Source organism: Frieseomelitta varia, unplaced genomic scaffold, assembly GCF_011392965.1.
Source record: "Frieseomelitta varia isolate USP_RPSP 00005682 unplaced genomic scaffold, Fvar_1.2 scaffold_842, whole genome shotgun sequence".
Taxonomy (NCBI): domain Eukaryota; kingdom Metazoa; phylum Arthropoda; class Insecta; order Hymenoptera; family Apidae; genus Frieseomelitta; species Frieseomelitta varia.
The window spans coordinates 108,575-128,768 of record NW_025110637.1 but is presented as its reverse complement, the minus strand read 5'-3'; the positions used below and the strand labels follow the sequence as shown (position 1 = coordinate 128,768).

At 35.2% G+C, this 20,194-nt stretch overlaps 1 protein-coding gene across 5 annotated transcripts in view; it reads right to left on the bottom strand.

Annotated features, from left to right (window-relative positions):
• LOC122536491 (NACHT domain- and WD repeat-containing protein 1) overlaps positions 1–20,098 on the bottom strand; it is a 29,626-nt gene extending 9,528 nt beyond the window's left edge. The window contains exons 1-7 of one of the 5 annotated variants that reach the window (XM_043668892.1): positions 15,458–15,468; positions 6,741–6,744; positions 4,449–5,457; positions 3,621–3,810; positions 1,545–1,624; positions 1,076–1,198; positions 787–935 (exon numbers count right to left, since the gene is read on the bottom strand). In XM_043668892.1, the coding sequence (XP_043524827.1) occupies positions 787–935; positions 1,076–1,198; positions 1,545–1,624; positions 3,621–3,729 (461 nt within the window). In that variant the 5' untranslated portion in view covers positions 3,730–3,810; positions 4,449–5,457; positions 6,741–6,744; positions 15,458–15,468. Of the gene's footprint in view, positions 1–786; positions 936–1,075; positions 1,199–1,544; positions 1,625–3,620; positions 3,811–4,448; positions 5,458–5,544; positions 5,818–6,740; positions 6,745–15,457; positions 15,469–19,302; positions 19,413–19,858 lie in introns of those variants that run through there. The other 4 variants (XM_043668891.1, XM_043668893.1, XM_043668894.1 and 1 more) reach the window with 4 other exon arrangements.
• Between the last annotated feature and the right edge of the window lie 96 nt (positions 20,099–20,194).

Below are 20,194 nucleotides of genomic sequence, written 5' to 3'. Positions count from 1 at the left end.
CCCGGGAGAATGAGTTACACTCGGTAACAAGGCGGTAAAAAAAAAAAAAAAGAAAGAAAGAAGGAAAAAAGGAGGAAAAGAACAATTGGAACGGATGAAAAAGGATATTCAAGGTGACAGGGAAATCTTGTATAGAGACGTGACAAAGCTAGGTTGACAAAGGGAAGACAGGAAGCCTATTAAAAGAGAGAAAGAGGATAAAATGAATTGGATGAGGGGGGAAAAAAAATTAGCCAGAACGAGAGAAAACCCGTGGAAGGATTGCGCAATTTATAGTTAGAAATTTGGTGCTGATGAGATAAATCGCCGTGATCAATACCGTTCTTGATAAAAACAATTAAACGCGAAATTTAAATTTAAACGACCTCGTTCCGTGCACGCATTCGCACGTCATTTCCTTGCTCCTTTATATATGCAAATAAGTCCATAAATATTTATAACTCAGTATTTATTTTACCCCGGAGCACGTAACTTTTCACGAATTTCAGAAAGTTTTTGTTTGATCAAATGTATATGGATATACGTGTATCGCTGTATATAAAAACTTTTGAGAGAAATGAAAGAGCGTGCCAACGTCGAAGAGAAGAATTAAAGAAAAGAAAGGAGAAAAGGAAGAAAATGAGAAAAAAAAAGAGAAAAGAAGAAAATTATAATAGAGACGGGGACATGGAGATTGTAGGTCAGACATAATAAAAGCAGCAGCTCGTTTTTATTATCCTTGCTCACGCCTTTTCCCATTTCCATTATTATTTCCATGCAACGGCATAATAAAACGTAACCACTCACTTGTCAACCTTTAGGACATAGCAATCATCATCGTCGCGTAGTTCATAGTACTCTTCCATGCTGTCGCAGTGACTCGAAAGCAGTTCGTACGTTCCGGAAGTGAGCTTCGTTGGTACCCAGCCAACGTTGTACTCCTCGCCGATCAGTAACTTTAAAGTTAAGAAAATATTGTAGCCTTGGCCGCGTTGCTTCAGATAAATATTTATTTATTTCCCAAAGGAATTCGTTCGGATTGGTTCCCTGTTGATTTTTCTAAAATTTGCAAATTCCAGGATAAATATAAACTTACTAGTAAGAAACAGCCCCTCGAGTGTCGATAAGCAGCGTGTATTTCGTCGAGGAAATGTTCAGCTAAGTATGGATTTTTGTCGGGGTTCGCATTCGTTGCGTATTGCATATCCATCAATAGAACCTGCGGTGTTTTTATTTCTCATCAATCAGTTCTTTCGAACCAAGTGCGGATGAAAGATTTTAATTTCAATTTTAATTTCATTTCACTTTGGAACAATCCAAATCACGATGATTTGTACAAAGAGATTCGTAGATATTATTCTCAATAAAAAAAAAGAAAAAAAAGAAATGGAAAATTTATGTTTCTAAAGGAGGAATGAATTTACTTAGTAGCGGATGGGTTAAACTACTCCTTGAGAGAGAAACGAGGCGAAGAAAGTAAATAAACAGGAACGTTGATTAAATTAAATTTTTGTTTAACGCGGCATAAACGAAATTCATTAAGAAAATTCCACATTTTTTCATACCTCGATCCCCATGTCGTCGTAAATCGATTGCAGCTCAGGCCCGACAAGCTCCAATAATTGCTTCCTTTCCTCTATAAATTCTGCAAATATTAGAAACAAACAAAAAACGTTATAACGCCGTGACCCAAAGGGAGGGGAGAGAACATGTACAATAAATATTGATTAAACACCGATAAATATCTGCACAATCTTCTACTGCTACAAATAGAAGTCAACGAAAAATTTAACTAATAAATTAACATAAAAAAAAAAAATAGAGAAAATATCTTGGAAAATTTATCTTCTCTAAAAATCTTGAAGTTCATTGATGTTCACTTGATGAGAATTCTATTTTTCTCGAATTTTATTCCCGCTTTCGGCTGGTTTTGCATTCATTTTATGTTTCTGTGAAAAAAGATTTGGAAAGAGATGTGATTTTAAAAAATAACTTTGTAACTCCATAAAAACAGTAACGTTAAAAATCGCTGCGACGGATAAACGTAACATTATTTACTTCTTGGAGGATGTAATTTCTCTCGCTTCTTAATTCTCTCGAAATATAAAAGTTTAATCATTTCGACAGATCAGAAACTCCGCGACGGTAACTCTTTAAGCAAGTATCCTCGTTTATTGGAGCAATTTTGCGCAAAACCAAACTTCTCCACAGTTCTCCACGGATATCCATGCTGATCGCAACGACACGTTCTAAAAATAAAGATCGTTGATGAGCTGAACGAAAATTCCAAAAAAAAAAAAAAGAAAAACGACGATGCAACAGTGCAATGAAATAAAATAACAACAAAGTGGGCGTGGGGACATCGAATGAAAGCACTGGCAGGGAAAATGGAGAATTTTACACATAGACAAACAAACGAGTGAATGGAACAAACTGCTTTATTGAACGATTAACAAAGTTCATTAATTTCCCCTCGTTGCCTTCACCAGTTCATGCGAGCAAAATATACAGCGTTGTGCAAAAGTCTTCTCGAAGTCCACTCGTTCTTTCACGTATTAATTTCGTAGTATTATATCGTGTCGTCATACTCCTTTCCTCTTAAAACTATAACGCAAAGTGTCGTTAAGTGAAAAAATTATAATCTTTCGTGCCCTCCGAAATTTCTCGACAGAGAATTGACGTGAATCTGCTCGATCGAAGTTGCTTTTGCAAATCACTGTACGTGGCATATATACTCACTTTCAAACTCTTCTCTTTCACTATATGTATAGTATAGTATATACATTGAACATTCGTGACAAATACATCGAAAAGAAATAACGTGTATGTAGACAGAGAAACGCATTCGTCGTCTAAAACGCAAGCAGTTGAGGCGCTACGTACACCGTATGGGTTTCAAATGGATGTGCAAATGTACAACACATCAAATCCAGCAAGTGAACGACAAATTCGAGACAATAATGTTGAAAAACTAAATTGAAATCTTACCGAGGCTTTACATGGCTCCTTTAAACGAACAAGTTCAACAAACAATTGTGAACGAAAATCGACAACTAAACAGGCATGTAAAAAGGACGATCACACGAACTGAGAGAGGATAATTAATAAATTGGTCACATCAATTCACAGACAAACAAATGTGTACGTGGACATAGATCGGCACGATTTCATAAATTAACAAACGAAGCATTTTACGTTATTTTAACCCATTAGACACCTAGAATGAAATAAATATATATTGAAATATTATAATTACAATCACGGTCACGTTTAATTACAGACGCTAAGAAATGTTCATTAGAGTCACATCTGGGCGCCTAATAGGTTAAATATGGCATTACACGTGTTATAAATAAACGTATTTTTTTTTTTTTAAATGACACATTTTTTTGCTGTTATAATCTTATAATTTCAATAAAATTCTTTCAGCCGATTTTATCGAGAGAAAAATTGGCAAATTTTATTCTTCAAAGATTAATATTGCCATAAGTAATTGAATACGTAACAAAAATTCTTTCGTTCATTAGGCAAATGTTTAAAAATGATCTATTTAAAGGAAAAAAGAAAATGTGTCACTTAAAAGACACCGGACACAGAACAAGTCAGAATATCGATAAAAGTATGTGATTAGAAGATAAGACCATTCGGTTCTCCAGCGATGAAGATTTTAATGAGCCTCGGCGCTGGCAGATTTTTAGGGGGCGGTCCGCCCATAATCACCCCCGCGATAAGTTCCACTTCCAGATTCATCTTGATGCCTTGACGTCTTAGTCTCGCAATTCAGAGCAACATTCTCCTCCTCCTTCTCGCGAAGATGTTCTGAAGCTCAGACTGATCCAAAGAGATTAAATGATTAAATCGTTAAGTGAAGAAAAAGTAGGGTGGTGCTTCAGGGAGGTGCCGCGATCCTGACAGTTTCAAAAGAAAATCTTTCTCAACTCAGACATTTAATTTAAATGTCGAAGAAACATTCTGCATAATGAAACCGCTGACGCAATGATGAAAATTTTTGAAAAATGCCATGCTAAATTTTAAATAGTAGATCCCAATTTACAAGTGGAAAGGAATTTTTTTCATCTTAAAAAAGTCCTCACTGGGAGACAAATAATGTCGTAGTTTTGCTTTTAAAAAATATTGGAGTAACTACTATTAATGACAATTACGTGCTGATCCATTTTATCCATAAACTTTGCTTCAACACAAATTTTTCATTCAGTGAAAAATTATATAGACTTGGAAAGAAATACCTTTCACTTTAAAAAATTATTATACCTCGATCAAACCAAAAATCAAAATAATCAGTAAAATGGTATCAGATCGCAAATAATTTAAAAAATAACACAACCAAATCTTAAAATCTACAATATAATATGTATAATAAACAGTAAAATAAAGAGACATTAAAATAAACAATAAAATATGTGTAATACTGTGTTATGTATATTAAATATTTGGCACTTGATAATCACCTCTATTCTTCGATATTCTTCCTTCTTTCGACGTTTCCTCTTTCTCTCGGAAATATTTCTTTTCCTTTACATTCAGTAATAACAATTTAAAATAAACTTAATTCTGTTCGATAGTCTCTTTAAATATGGATCCTATGGATACCACACAACTATACAATAATATATCTTCAACATCTACATATAATTTCTCGAATACAGTTATAATATCGTCTCTCCATAAACTGATTGTTTTCTTCCTCTTATTTTATCGTATAATCATTCCATTCTGCTTTCAATATTTTTATATATATAGTCTCTCGTTAATTCGTTTATCTCGTATAGTAATTCGTCTTTTTTTTTTTTTTTTTTTGCTTATCAAATTAATATTAATTGGACAAAATCAAAATATTTTGCTTTATTTCTCTCGGTAGTAATTTTTGCATCGATAATATCTTAAAACATCAAATATCTCTTAACAACAGCGATTAATAATAATAATCTCTTGTGTATTAACCTTCAATATATAATATATATAGATGCATATATACATATATACTCTCAGTCGTCAATAGAAATACGTATAATGAATTCGATTTAATAATTAATGTACCGTTGATTTCTTATTTAATTAGGTAACTTTGTTCTAGATTGTCCTCGCAAAGTTCGTTCCTTATTTCACCTCTCTTCTTTTTTTATCCCTTTATTGTACTTGCCTTGGAAGCGATTTTTTTCGACTCGGTTTCTTTTTTTTCTTTTCTTCTTCTCTTGGTTCTGCTCTCTTTAAGTTTAAAACTTCATTCCGTGAATTTTTTCACTTCGTTCATTTTTTCTTTTTTCTTCTTCTTTGATTTGCCTTTAGATTTTGTTTCTTTCTTCCTTATTTTATCTTTGTACTGAATTTGTATTGCTGATTGATGGTCCTGGTCAAATAGCGAATGTTATATTCATCTTCCTTTTCTTCTCTCGACTTTCTTGCTTATTAATTACGCTTTGAACCCATGTTTTTCCTTTTTTGGTCTTGTTGGTGACTCTGTAACAGAAAAGTGAAGCAACTTAGCATAGAATTTTAATACAAAAGTGAACTTGAGATGATACGAGAGTATTATGTAAAAAGTACCAGAGAGTTTTTGAATGAGGAATAACAAAGTTTTTATTGTAGCAACTTCTATTGAATCTTGAATCAAAGATCAATAGAATTATAGCACATTACCGTCGGCTTATTAACTTATTAACAGATTATATTCGCTTCAACATTTCAACATTAATTGTTTGATTTTTAAACTTTAAACTCTTGTACCCTATACACTGCACACATTTTTCTCTTTGTTCACGTTGCCAGCACAGATCTGTATAATAATAACATCAATATTATCGCACACTGAATTTACATTCGTGGAATTCCCTGAATAATAATTCATTAGAAAATCTACATTAAACATCGAATTCTCGAAAAATTGTAACAAAAATTCCTGAACTGAAGGAAAAATATATGTAAATATCTAAAATAACAGTCACGCGACTTATTTAAGTTATTTAAACAAAGGTGGAAACATATTCATCAAATCGACATTTATTTTTGAAAAAGTTTCACAAAAGGAAAGAAAGAGGGAAAAAAAGAAAAAATTTCCAGTATTATTCCTCAAGAAGAACAAGACAGAACTGTGAACACTCCTCTCCTTATTTCACTGTTTGCCGCATGCCAACCCACACTAATCACTTTAGAAACGTGCTTACGGCGTGGTTAGGGGATAATTTAGTCCTTAACAAGAAACTTTGTCACGGCTAAAGATGTTACCTACGATTTAACTATTCATCGCAGCCACGTGATGTATTTAAATACGTATTTATATATCTTTAATATGAATACGTGTATAAATGTGTATGAATACGTGTATATATATATACACACACGTGTATTCGCATTAAAGATTGATTGTACGTATAATAATAATAACAATAATTTATTATTATCAAGTTGATCAATTTCATCAGTCAGGTAATATTCAACATCTCACAAAGCGTAAAGCTATTTTCATAAATTTGGAATTTCATAAGTTTGAAAATTCTCTTCGCAGAGGTCAACCAGTGAATTCAAATATCATCAAATATTATGTATAAAATATTATATATGTATTCAAATATATTATAATTTAATATAATATAATTAAATTTATTTTATTTTATTTAATATAATTATAATATAATATAATATAATATAATTAAATTTATTTAATTTAATTTAATATAATTATAATATAATATCATATTCAATTCAAATATTATCAAATACTATATATAAACTACACCTGAAACGGAACTTTTTTTTAACTTGATTCTAGTCTTTGCACATACTTACTTATTCCACAATAATACTGCAACAAAACGTTCGAACGTTCGATTAATCAATGCTAAATATTAATATCACCGAATCTTAAATACGATATTAACGACGTGTCAGGATCGATAGCCTGATCGGTCAAACATTAGCATGATTACCGGCGACATAATTGAGATGTGGACAGGGGATACCAGGGTGTCCACGGAGTACAAGAGATTACACGAGTGACGGTGCAATCGGAAATCCAGGTCAGACGAGACCGGCAGTCTATTATGCTCGAGGGTGCTGACGAAAGATTGCTAGGGAATTTGGTTAACGAGCAGCTCCGGGAGAGCAATTATTCCAGGTTAAATTGATCCGTTTATAATCAGGTCCATCGATTGCGGAGACTCGCTGGAGGAAGAATTCTCTACGCTTCGCGACAGTTTTACAAAAAAAAAAAAAAAAAAAAAACTGTTTGAATTTCGCTGTTGTTTCAATAATTAACGATACTGAACGATACTGAAGCACTGAAAAAACAGACAAACGTAGGTGAATGAAACGAAAATCTCGATTCCCTGATATCTACTACTTCGTAGCACCGAGTGTGTTTTTTCTAACGCAGTTGATTATAAACGGAATGTATCCGCAGTTGGGAACTATAAATACTCGAAAGCAATAAATATTTTTGTAATCGACCGCGCGAAGATTGTTCAAAACGCAGGTTCTGCTTTCTGGTGAAACGAGTATCATCGGATTCCGAGGGAAGATTCCGATGGAAGTTATCGAAAAAAAAAAAAAAAAAAAAAAAGAAAGAGCGAACAAAAAGTAAAGAAATTTTCATAAAATAAATAAGAATATTTTCATAAAATAAAGAAATTTATGAAATGTTAATTATAAATTTACGTGATAATTATAAAAATTATGAGAAGACAACGACGAAAGAAATTGAAAGAGTCAGATGTAAACGAAAAAGTGTGTCGACTAGGGAAAAAGAAAAATGAAAAAATGTAACACTACGAAGAAGGAGTAAAAAGAACTGAGGAGAACTAAAGAAAACTTGATACAATACTACTTTTAGCCAGAGTCATTGTTCTTCTTCCCACTTCATTTCTTCTCCTTCTCTCTCTCTCTCTCTTTCGAGATACATCGGGGAGAGATTTAAGAAACACAAAATAGAGTCTCAAATGACGATACATTTCTTTAAGAGTAAAGTATCCAAGTTAAGTATCCAAGTTTCAAAATATGTACTTCAATCGATAAATTTCGATTTTATACGTTTATAGCTTTTTTTTTTGTTTTAATTAGACCATATATTTTTTTCATCGTAAATAGAAAGAATATTAAATTCCAAGTAAAAAAGTATTAAACCACATTGGTCTTAAACTTAACGGTTATGGGAATATTCTACGATAATTTGTCTCGAGAATTACCTCATCTACACTCAAAATGGCGTCCATAGTTATACAGTTGGATCTTGATTTTTAAATGAGATGACCCGTTTTCGACTCGCGGGAAAGCGGAATGTTCGCTTGCAGAAACAAACTCTCCTTGCGGCAAAAAAAAGGGAGCAGAAAAACGAACGAGACGGAGAAAAAGAAACGAAAGGTTTCGAAACAGATTAGTTCCTGGAGTTGGAGAAACTAATTAACGTTGTCAACTCGGGTTGATTGGTATCCGGCAACAAATTCCGGCCGACGACGAAAACGGCCTCGATTTCAATAATTGGAATGAGCAAATAAAAATAAAACCGATGGCCGATCGATCGGACGAGTTGGAAAAAGAGAACGAAAGCGGACGGCCGAACGATCCGGCGGTGAATTGCCAGTGAAATGCTTCGACAACGTCCCTTCTGTTCGCTCCGTTCCAGCCACTGGGCTCGATCGTTTATATTTCATTTGTACGTGCAAATCTCCTCTCCGTGAAAATGCGCGCGCGGTCACCCCATTGAAAAACAGTTAGAGACGAAGAATACGCCCGTTTATTAGCTTTCGCGTGTCGTCGCTTCATATACGCCGCTTCATATGGATTGATCGGAGCGAACTTTTTGACCCCTTGCGCGGACCATAACGAGTGACCAAACCGTATACAACAATTCGTCGCTTTCTTTTTGAACTCGTCGGTACGATATCACTGGATAGAAATGATAAGTAATAAATTTATCATTTGCTTTGCCTATTTTGTTTTACTTAAATATATAATTTTACTTATTATAACATGTTATGCTATAATATATAATATGTTATAACCTATGCCTAATATACCTAATATAATATACCTATATTCTAGTTAAATACATTGACATTTAGTGTGTTTTTTTTTTATTATATATTGTTGTATATTTTGTTTATTATATGTGTTTTTATATATTATATTAAAGATTGAAGCTGTAGTGACTTTTTGAACTCGTCGGTACGATATCACTGGATAGAAATTATTGACAAAAGATTTATACTTTGGTGCGAGACAGAAAGGTCAAAATAATCTATAGGAAAAGAACTGTGTCTTATATTACAAATATTAGAACACGAATGGATTCCTGAATGTGAAAACCACTTCACTCGCGGAAAACAAATGAAACCCTTCGAGCCGAATATTATACCCAATATTATAATTCAGTTGATCGTATCGAAGCTCCTACGTTTTAGAAAAACCATGGTGTCCAGTTTTATCCTGCTTTCCCCAACTCGTTTCTATCCAGTTCAAGAATCAGCCAGAGTCAAGGTTTCACTCTTAGACAGCAGAAATAAACACACGTTGCATAGGAATGCAGCCTCTTCTTATAACACGCGTCTCCCACATACGATACGAAGGTCCTTCGCGCGATACACATTTTTTTCTCTTTTTATTGTTGTCGCGGCACGCACTTCGCGGCCAGCCGAGTAATTTCGCTTAATTACTTAGTGGCTTCGTCGTGACGCGTCGTGCAGGACAAAGGCTAATTTCAAGGTACAATCGATAACGCAAGGAATTCGTTGCTAAGGCTAAAGAGCCTGGTTTTCTGCGTCAGATTGCAGCCGAGCTTACGTATAGTGCACTTAACGTCAATAAAGCTGACCTGCTACTATATTATCGCGGCGCGGAATACCATGACTCGCGATAAAATCTCTCCCCCCCCCCCCCAAAGCACTCCCAGCGTATCTTGAATTTCGATTTAAATTGAAATCGACCGTAATCCGCTGATAATCGAGCGCAGGGAGGATGGGGGGGTAAATCTATTAATCTGAAATTTTCGACCGTCATCGTTCGCGAATTAAACCCACTGGATTGCAAAGATTATGTTTTTGTGCGTGAAACTTAATTAACCCTGTTGCGCTGGGCAACTGATTGCGGACCATAACGAGCGACCGAACCGTACACAATAATTTGTCACTTTCTTTTTGAACTCGTCGGTATATCACTGGATAGAAATTACTGAGAAGTAATAAATTTATTATTTGTTTTGTCTGGGTTACGTTTAAATATACTTAAAACTGAGAAAATACTTGCAATTTTGGGACAAAAAACGTGCGTGACACGTCATTCTAGCGCAAGAAATTAACCACTTGCGCTGGCAACTAATTGCGGACCGTAACGAGTGACCGAACCGTTATGTATCAATAATTGCATGAAGAATACAAAAGGGACATCCGTGATATCATTATTATTTCGCTTCATACAATTTTTTCTTTTTTTCATACAGTCGGTTTTGCACCGTGAAATAATAATAACATCACAAATGTTAAATTTGTTTTGAAAAGCCAGAAGATTGTAGATAATACCAAGTATTTTGTTTCCTTTGTACACGCAAATATTGAATAAAAAATTACTTTTGTTAAAATGTCGTACAGTGTGTTCAGTTTTGCTCCTTAATGTAATTCCTCGGGGGACGTTTCTTACGTGTCACGCCGTATTTTCAATAATTACACACAGCTTTTCACATTTTACAGTAGAAAGCCTGCTCATCTGTTATCCACCTCCATTGCAGCACGATCATCGAGATATATGCACTCTTCAACTTTGAAATAACGACGGCGTATCTTTCACGTCGCGGACGTCGTTAAATGGAAATTACACCGATATCTATGGTCGATGCACAAGCAGCCTGTGATATATGGTTACAATGTACGGGATCTGATACATAGCGCAATCATATTGATAGCGTGTAGTTAAGTAAGAATCATAAAACATCTCGTATATAAATTACGGGCAGACCATCGCTCAAAAGTTCTCCATCAGGCTCGTTCAGACTCGACTGAGGACTTTTATGCATATTTATAATTTTTCACGAACCGTGGTTTGGAGAAAAAAGGAGAAAGGAAAGATAGAAACGCTAAATAGAAACGCAGCTTATGGATTAAATTACTCGTTAATTAAATAAATATAATTCTGGAGTAAATTACAAATTTATAACTATAATTATTATATAATAATATAATATTATTATTATTATTATAACATAATAATATAATAATAATAATATTATTATAACATAATAATATAATAATAATTATTATTATAATTATAATTATTATTATAATTATTACCAATTTGAAATTTCTGGTCGATTATTCTGGTACCTTCTGATCCTTTTTTGAGAAAACTTCTTTACATTAAGGCATTTCAAGCGTTCCGAACACGCAGCGGGGAAAATAATTTATTAGTCACTGCCACGATCACTGTGTCACGATAAAATACGTATGAAAATTTCAACATTGAAACGTTTACGCGTACGTCCGTGAGACGTCCGCGGGAAATTTCGAGATAACGGAGAGATGTATGAAAAATATTTGCTGAACTCCGTGAACACGGGACATCGTTTATGTGATACGCCAAGGTATATATTTATTTTCCATCGTCTGCGCGCCTGTCTTTCACGTTTCGCTCGTGGAAATGAAAGAGATACGTACGAATCCTTTCAAACAACGCGCAGAGAAAAATTTCAATACCCGAACGACTGAGAGTTACAAAATTCAGTTGGAATAAGAGAGTTGCGAAATTCAGATGAAATAAAAGCTTCGAGGGATTTGACACTTTCGATATATCTGAATTGAAATGTACGAACGTTTGTTCAGATACTGAAGGGAGAGGTTCTGACAGAAAGATGCACAGGATGGAAAGAGAAAAAAGCTTATCCGTAGATTTTATCGTAGATGAATTCTTCGATTTGATGGAAATACAAACAAAGAATCTGCCGCAAAATTTAATTTTAAGGTCGGAACGTTCTTTTTTTTTTTCTTGCATTGTATTCTACTCGTCACGACGGTAAAAATTTTTTCAAAGAACCATAGGTCGCAATCTAGCAATTCTCTTGCAAAATAGCAAAAAGCACAGCGGATGCGTGCGTTCTAACAGCGACTTTATAATTTTTAGACGCGTGGTTTATATTTCGTTCAAATGTTTATATTTCAAATAATGTTAACAGTTAGCTTTGTTATTTGATTATTTAGATTCACACTGACGCCACTTCAACTACGATAAATCAAATGTCAGTGAAATTTAATCTAGAATTATAAAGTCGCTGTTAGCACGCGCGCGATATTAAACGACTAAGAAACTTTTCTACCATTTTTCAAGAGAACTACCAAGTTGCGACCTGTGGTTTCTTGGAAATGTTTTACCTTCGTGATACAAGTAGAATACAATGCAAAGAAAAAAAAAAATTTTTAATCTTGAATCAAGATCAATTTTGCAACAGGTTCTTTACGTGTATTTCCATCAAATCGAAGATGTAGTATTCATTTGTGATAAATTTTTTTTTTCCACCCTATACTCCCCGCCGAAGATTGTTAAGACTTTCGAGAGTGAGTATACGCACGCAAGATCAATAAAAATATGACTCTGCATAATCACTGCTTTCACGACGCTCGAAAGAAAGAAACCTATTCCGCTAAATTGTTGACTTAGTATTCTCCCTGGAAACGGCACGAGTCCTAGGGACGAACCCCCTCATATCCAGCAACAAAAAGTGATCTCAAATACGGGCGGAACGTCCGACTGAGTCGGGTTCTTTGGAAAATTTCACGAGATTGGAAATCTATTAAAACTGAGGGGGATGGAACTGATCCCTCGTGAAATGGGCGTGGAGGCCAGACTCCACGTACTGAAACGGTGGAAATGGATCAAGAGCCAAGAGACGGGATATATAAGAGGGATCTTAAATATGAATTCGAAACGAAAGAGAGGAGTACCGATCCGAGGGAGAGAGCTAGTTGAAGAGAAACCAACAGAGTTTCGAACAATATCTAAAGACGCTTTAACAGTGCGGAGGTTATTTTTAATCTGGTAAACAGATTACTGCCTAACGTATTAATAGATCACGAGATTTTTAATAATTTACAAATATCATTCGATTACATCGTTGTTTTTGATAATAAAAGAAAATTCATCGTTCGTGAAAGAAAATTATACCGGAACGAAAATGACGAAAAATTAAGATTCCAAGATTTCTCTAAAGAGATTCTTTTCCCTGATTTCTAAGATTCTTTGTTTGTTTCTTGCGATTGAGCAAAGAAAATTTTGTCAGCTAAAGAGAAATTGAACAAAGAGAATTCTTTGCTGAAAAGAAATTAAAATTACTCTCGCACTCCGTCGTGTTCCAATTAAAGGAGAATTTTTGCACCTCCGTAGATTTCGCGGTGCTGAAACGATTGAAATTCCTTCCATCGGCGAAAAGGAAGCTAAAAGGAATTCAACTCCTTTCTGGAATTCGAGGAATGAATATTTTTCGATGGCAACGGGGCAACAGTTACAATCGATATACGATGTTTTTGCGAAAAACATGATTTCCATGACGACACGCTCGCATCTCACCCCTGAGAAAACCCCTCTCGTTAACGAAGGAACTCTGATGAAAAGAAACTCTAATTACTTTTCACCTTAGATTAATTTTATAAAAATAGAAAGGGGCTTTAGATTGATTTTATGAAAAAAAAAGAAAAAATGGAAGGGGATGTGAAATTTATAAAAAACAGACAGGGGGCTTTGGATTGATTTTAGAAAAAAATAGGCCTTTCCTAACAGGAAACGAATTTCTTCGTTTACCTATATTAACCTCTTGCGCTGGCAACTGATTGCGGACCATAACAAGTGACCAAACCGTATACAACACATGCCACGCACGTCGAGAATTTTTTCTCCGGAAATTGCAATATTTTCTCAGTTTTAAGTATATTTATGTATAACTCGGGCAAAACAAATAATAAATTTACTATTACTTCAAAATAGTTTCTATCCAAAATAGTGATATCATACCGACGATTTTCAAAAAGAAAGCGACGAATTATTGTATACGGTTTGGTCACTCGTTATGGTCCGCAATCAGTTGCCCAGCGCAAGCGGTTAAATCTTCAGATATGGAAGATGATTGGATGAGAATTAAGTTGGACTGGCATTTGAATTAATCGGTGGAATGGCATTTAAATTAATTGGTAGTTATTCTAGGAAAATCGCTTAGGATAATGGAAATTTCGTATTGCTACAATCTGTCTCCGTGAAACAACATCAAGCAAGATCTTGCCTTTCTAACTTCGGCATTCGGGATTTCGAATAATTCAGGTAAATAATGTACAGTCGTAATTATTATCGTAAGGTATCTACAGACAGCTTGAAGAAACATTCTCCATTAAATAAAAAAAACAATGACAATCTGTTCGTTAGTTGAAAGCGAACGAACAAACGATAAAGAAAAAATACGAAAAAAAAAAGTACTGCGAAAGAACATTTAACAGTATTAAACGTTCGAGAAACGAGGATAATCTGTTTTTAACGATCGAGCTGAATCAAAAATAAATCTGCCAAAGGACAGCGAGGTATTTGTTAATTGAAACGCGAAAACGTTTCGGGGAAATAATCTGTTTTTTAATAAATGAACAAACGAGAAATACGTCGAATGAAAAGTACAATCGAAATATTTATTAACTGTTTGGGAAAGAGGTCTGAATTATTAATAAAAAAGTAAAAAAAAAGCACATATATCGTTTATTTATCGTTTCATTAATTAATATACTTTAGGATCAACGAGTGTGAAAGGGTTAACTCACGAGGGACAAAATTAACGTTACTGATAATATCAATTGATTAAAATTAAAAGAATATCGATCAATTACGTGTTCCTAATATTAATAGATAATTCTTTGATTTTTATTATGGATAGTTTAATAAAATTGATTCGTTTGTTTTTTCTCTTCTCAGAATCTGACACAACAATAAAATATAAAGTAAAATATATAACATAATGACACACAAATGATCGTCAAATAGAGAGTTTAACTGTATATTTCATCACTGTGAATTATAAAACACGTATCGAGAAGGAAAAGAAAGCAGAGGAATCAGTATGGAATAATAAAAGCTTAAAGCATTTTTCTTGCTATCTGTATTTATAGTTGCAACAACTGCTACTAATTCACCAGTTGCAACACATGCAAGCTCCCGGTGAACCTCTGAACTTTTGACCCGAGAAACCAGAAACCAAGATGCACGTACATGTACGTATGTGTGCGCAATATATAGCGCACAGAGACAAGCAGATTCAACAACTTCGAACGATTCTGTATTAAATTGTTGCGCGTGAAATCTTTGTTTTCGAACAATATCTGTTAGATATAAGGCTGATTTAAGGCTGATGCACGCACACGACAAATTTCCAAGCTCGATTTCCTTTCAAAAGCTCCATCTTCTCAAACGATAAAACTTCATTTTTCGACCTAAAGTGGCACGTTTTTGAAGCAACGAGCACACATCGAGGGGAACGTTTTTCACCTCTGTTTTTATTTTCGGATGAAATATTTCTCGCGCGATAAAAATTCGCCCGGAAGTTCCACGGAGAGCGGGAATTTTCAGAAATTCGAGTGACGCTTCTAATTACGAGCGACTTGGAGAGCGAAAAAAGTGAGAGGAAATTGCGAAACTTTGGAGACAGGGCTAAAAGACACTGTGTGGCGAAAATTAATAAAATAATAGAAGTTTCGGAATTCCTGTGATTTCACTCTCACTGTGGCTTTCAACAAATATTTTTTTAACTTCGAAAGATTTAACGACTTTTGCTACTACTGCCGTTTAAACAGACCGAGAGATTGAGGAATGTTGAGTCTGTCAGAAAAAAAAAAAAAAAGAACGAAAGAAAACATTATTTCACACCCACTACTTTCAAGAAACAGTCTCAAACAACAAAACTCCTTCCTCCATCGAGTAACTTCGCGCAACTCCTGCAAAAGTAAGTTGCATCAGGCGTGAAAGCTTCTAAAATCGAAAATCGAAAGAGGAACACGCCACTCTGACTACCTTTTCATTCCCTTTCGACAGACTTCTCGTTTCGTCGAAATTCCCGCGGAAATTTCATCTCAATTCTCTTCTGGCCTCTCTATTCGACCGTTCGTCGCCTTTGTTCGCCAGCAAACGGATCGTGTCGAGGCACTTTTTCAAACTACACCGAAGCGTCGCGCTTTGACGCTTGCCAACGCTGAATAGAATCATTTCTCACGAAATATACAAATACGTACACACACACACACACACACACACACACACACACACACACACACTGAGCCTTTTTCTTTATCAAATATTCAATAGAAAAGCTAGATAAAACCAAGGCGAGAGAAACGACGTGACGCGGCCGAGATCTTCTGAAAGTGTCGCCAACTGAATTCCACGCTACTAAAGGCAGCTAAAGGCGAATAAACGTAAAATCTTTTCTTTTACCTTTTTCCCCTACTTTTTTTCTTCTTCTTTCTCTTCTTGTTTGAAAAACATGGGAACACGATGTACAGCTGAGTCTGTGCGATTCGAAAACTTTCTCGAGTGGCGAGTTACGTAATTTTACGAACAATTTCACGTTTCTTTTTTTGGTTCATATTAGAAAAAAAGATATTTGAGGAAACAGATAAACGGCTCGAAAAGAAAATTATACTTTGTAGACCAATTTTCTACTTCAAGTCCTCTTGGGAACGTGGCTTTTAACCACTTGCGCTGGCAACTTGATTGCGGACCATAACGAGTGACCGAACCGTATACAATAATTCGTCGCTTTCTTTTTAAAAATCGTATGATGTCACTGGATGCAACTGATTGCGGACCATAACGAGTGACCAAACCGTATACAATAATTCGTCGCTTTCTTTTTGAACTCGTCGGTGTGATCACTGGATAGAAATTATTGTGAAGTAATAATAAATTTATTATTTGTTTTCCCTATTTTGTTTTACTTAAACACGCTTAAAACTGAGAAAATATTACAATTTTGGGACAAAAAATTCTCGACGCGCAAGAGGTTAAAACGAAACGAATTTCTGTTCCATTTAACGCCACGATGAACCCTCAATCCGCAAATTTTTACGAAATCTCTCGCTTTAACCTACATACGTGTTCTGATATAATTCTGAGCTAGAGGCAGAGCTTTGTTGCAAATTTTCCTTCGTCGCTCACTTTCTGATAGATATACCGAGTACGTAGAACCATTGTTACACAAGGGAGCATGAATGCAAGCACGAAACGGCTAGACGAACATCTAGAACGTGATAAATGTCTTTTCAGGGCTGAGGAAAAGCACTTCACTGCTTCATTACCGCCAGCCAACGCCGCCCTCGTCCTTAGCTGCCGCTTTAAGACGGAGCAGTTTGAAACGAGTTTATGGCACGTCGATTCCCACTACCGTCGAAAGTTGGACGGCTGGATTACCGGGTTGACAGTTTCCAATGACGAGCAAAGACTTTCGACGAAAGTCCGCGGAACATGGTTACTAAACACGTTTACGGAGGGGGAATAAATCCTAGTCTCTTTTACAATTCAAGTGTGCACGATGTACAGAATGTACCAATGTGTGTAACTCCACAGTTTTTAGATCAGTTTTTTTGGCCTAAACATCTCTAAAATCCTGATGCCCTAATCTTTGTGACAAATACATAATTCTTACTATTCAAAAAGCCTAATAGGCCATTAACTCTAAACAAGCTTCCAAAGAATCTGACATCTATGAAAGAACGAAAGAACAATACCTCGAAAAAGTCGCTAAGAAATTGTTAAAAGAAAATGATAAAATGAAGCAATGTGATAAACAGCAAATAAAGTTTACAAAAGAGAATGTAAAATAAATTTTAATGGAAGCTTTTTCCATGTGACATTTCGATCATTTGAATTGTCATGAAATAAAATGAAAATGCCTAACAAATTCAAAATACCATTTGAACTCTTCATCTTCAAGGTGAAAAGACAAAAAATTCACTAATAACTCATTCCCGAATTGGACCCCTGTGGAGCGTGAGCACCCACGTTGAGAATCACGGTTTTAGATCCTCTTGAGATAGTTGTACTTGTTTGAAAAAAATCGTCAACCTGTTCACCAAGCGTTCTTAAAAGATGAAGTTTCAACCGTGTTTGTTTCAAAACGCGTCTGATTATAAACTATCCAATTTCCCTTGTACTCTTGTACACTATCCCCTTTTACAACACTGTGACCGTACGAATGAATCACGTTACGTTTTATCTATGCTTTAGAGGTAATTTGAGAGGTTTTTTTTCCGATTGAAGGCTCGAACTAACGAGAAAAGTTTAAAAGTGTACGCAAATCCGTGAGAAATTACGCTCGATATTCTCAAATATTCGCACGAATGGTTGATTAAATAATCGCTCGAGTTATCTAGATAATTTCAAAAGATTCTCATTTTCCTCTTCGATAAATACCGAATAAAAAAGAAAAAAAAAGGCAAGAAAAAGCAGAAAAGTTTCGAGAATAAATTGGACGAAGTACTTACTCGGATATCAAATAGATGAGCATAAAAACAAACACGGGGGAAACGTATTAAATCCATAAAGTCACAGAACAAGCACGTATAACATAAATCTCGTCGAATTTCTATTGCGCTATATACGTACGTATCGGTAGAAAATACATACATAGGTATATATTTTGAACGATATATCTTGTATCGTATTGTAATGCTTTTATGTCCTCAATAAAAATAAAAATTGCGTTGCCAATATTGGCTTCAATCATTGTTATACATCAATCTTTTTACAGTCTATAACTATAGCCTTATAGTTATTTATTTTAGCAACAAATAAATTCGTACTGCATCTTTTTGCAATTATAGTAATAAGAATGATCCTTCCCTCGTTTAGTAAAAAAGAATATGTATATTGTATTTGCAACGAAATATTTGTTATATAAAAAATCCTACAAATGTTAATCTTATAATATAATTACAAGTATAATTACAAAAATAAAAATTAGCAATGTTACAATAAAATGCAGTTTTATACTTGTATACGTTTAATATTTGTGGCTATCAATAAAAAAAAGAGAAAAGAAAATTACATCGACAAGTAAATCTCCCATTTCAAAAAACAGTTTGAACAAACAAACGGGTGGGAGCAGAATTTAAGAAAAATAATCGCGTATAACGTTTTAAACACTTGCGTTTACATTTGGAATTACACTGGCGTGTAATTTTAAAGTAGAAACTACTACAGCTACTAGAAACTGTCAGAATTGCCATACAAAATTCAAATATTCAACGTATCAAGTTGCTTAACATTCTCAAAGTTTATCAGAAAATTATTTACTCATTTTGTACTCACATACTTTTGAAACTCTCGCTGATCGACGAACTTGAAAAAAAACCGAACAACCGAAGCGGGACACGAAAACCGTCGCATTCAAATTTCGTCGTTAGGTAAGAACGCGAAAGAGTAACAGAGAAACGACACAACAACCTTACGAGGAAAAAACCCAAGCGCCACCTGTCCATCGATGAACGATAATAATTACTTTTTTTCTTTTCTTTTTTTGTAATTCGTCGCGGCGAGGAAATAATCAGCGTGTCGGTAATACCACCGATTATCTCCTTCCTATCGATCGGTAAGGACGAGTCAAAATGGCGGGTGGGGGGTGTTTATCGAGCCAAGGGTGCCCAAAAAAAAAAAAAAAAAGAAAAGAGCAATCCCGAATCTCTCAAAAATAATAATCACGCGCACGCAGCATCCTCATCCCGCCAAAGTTTCAACGTTTTATTGCAGTTTCAAACCGTAAGACGTGAATGACGAAAGAAAAATCAGAGGACGCGTGATGAGAGCGTACAATCGAAGCGGTTGCAGGACGAACCGAAGATCTGAAAGAGGATAAAAAGGCGCTTACCGGTCTCGTTGCCTGGGAGAGTACGAAACACCAACCCTCGATGTGGCCGCCGCACCACTACTGACAGTCAGGCTCAAGCACCGCTCAACCAAAGCGATAGGTCGATGCGCATGCGCACCACGAACGTTCACCTGGGAACAGGTTGCAAAGCACCATCTGCCGGAGGGTTGATAGAGTGAAACTTTGCCACTTTGTCATTCCCGGCATTACGAAAGTTCGCAACCCATTTACCCATGCTCGTGCACGAGCGTGACCATTCCGGAAATTAGAAGTACAGGATACAAAGTTCTGCAGCCTTGCCTACAACCAAACGATAAATTTACATACATTAATTTT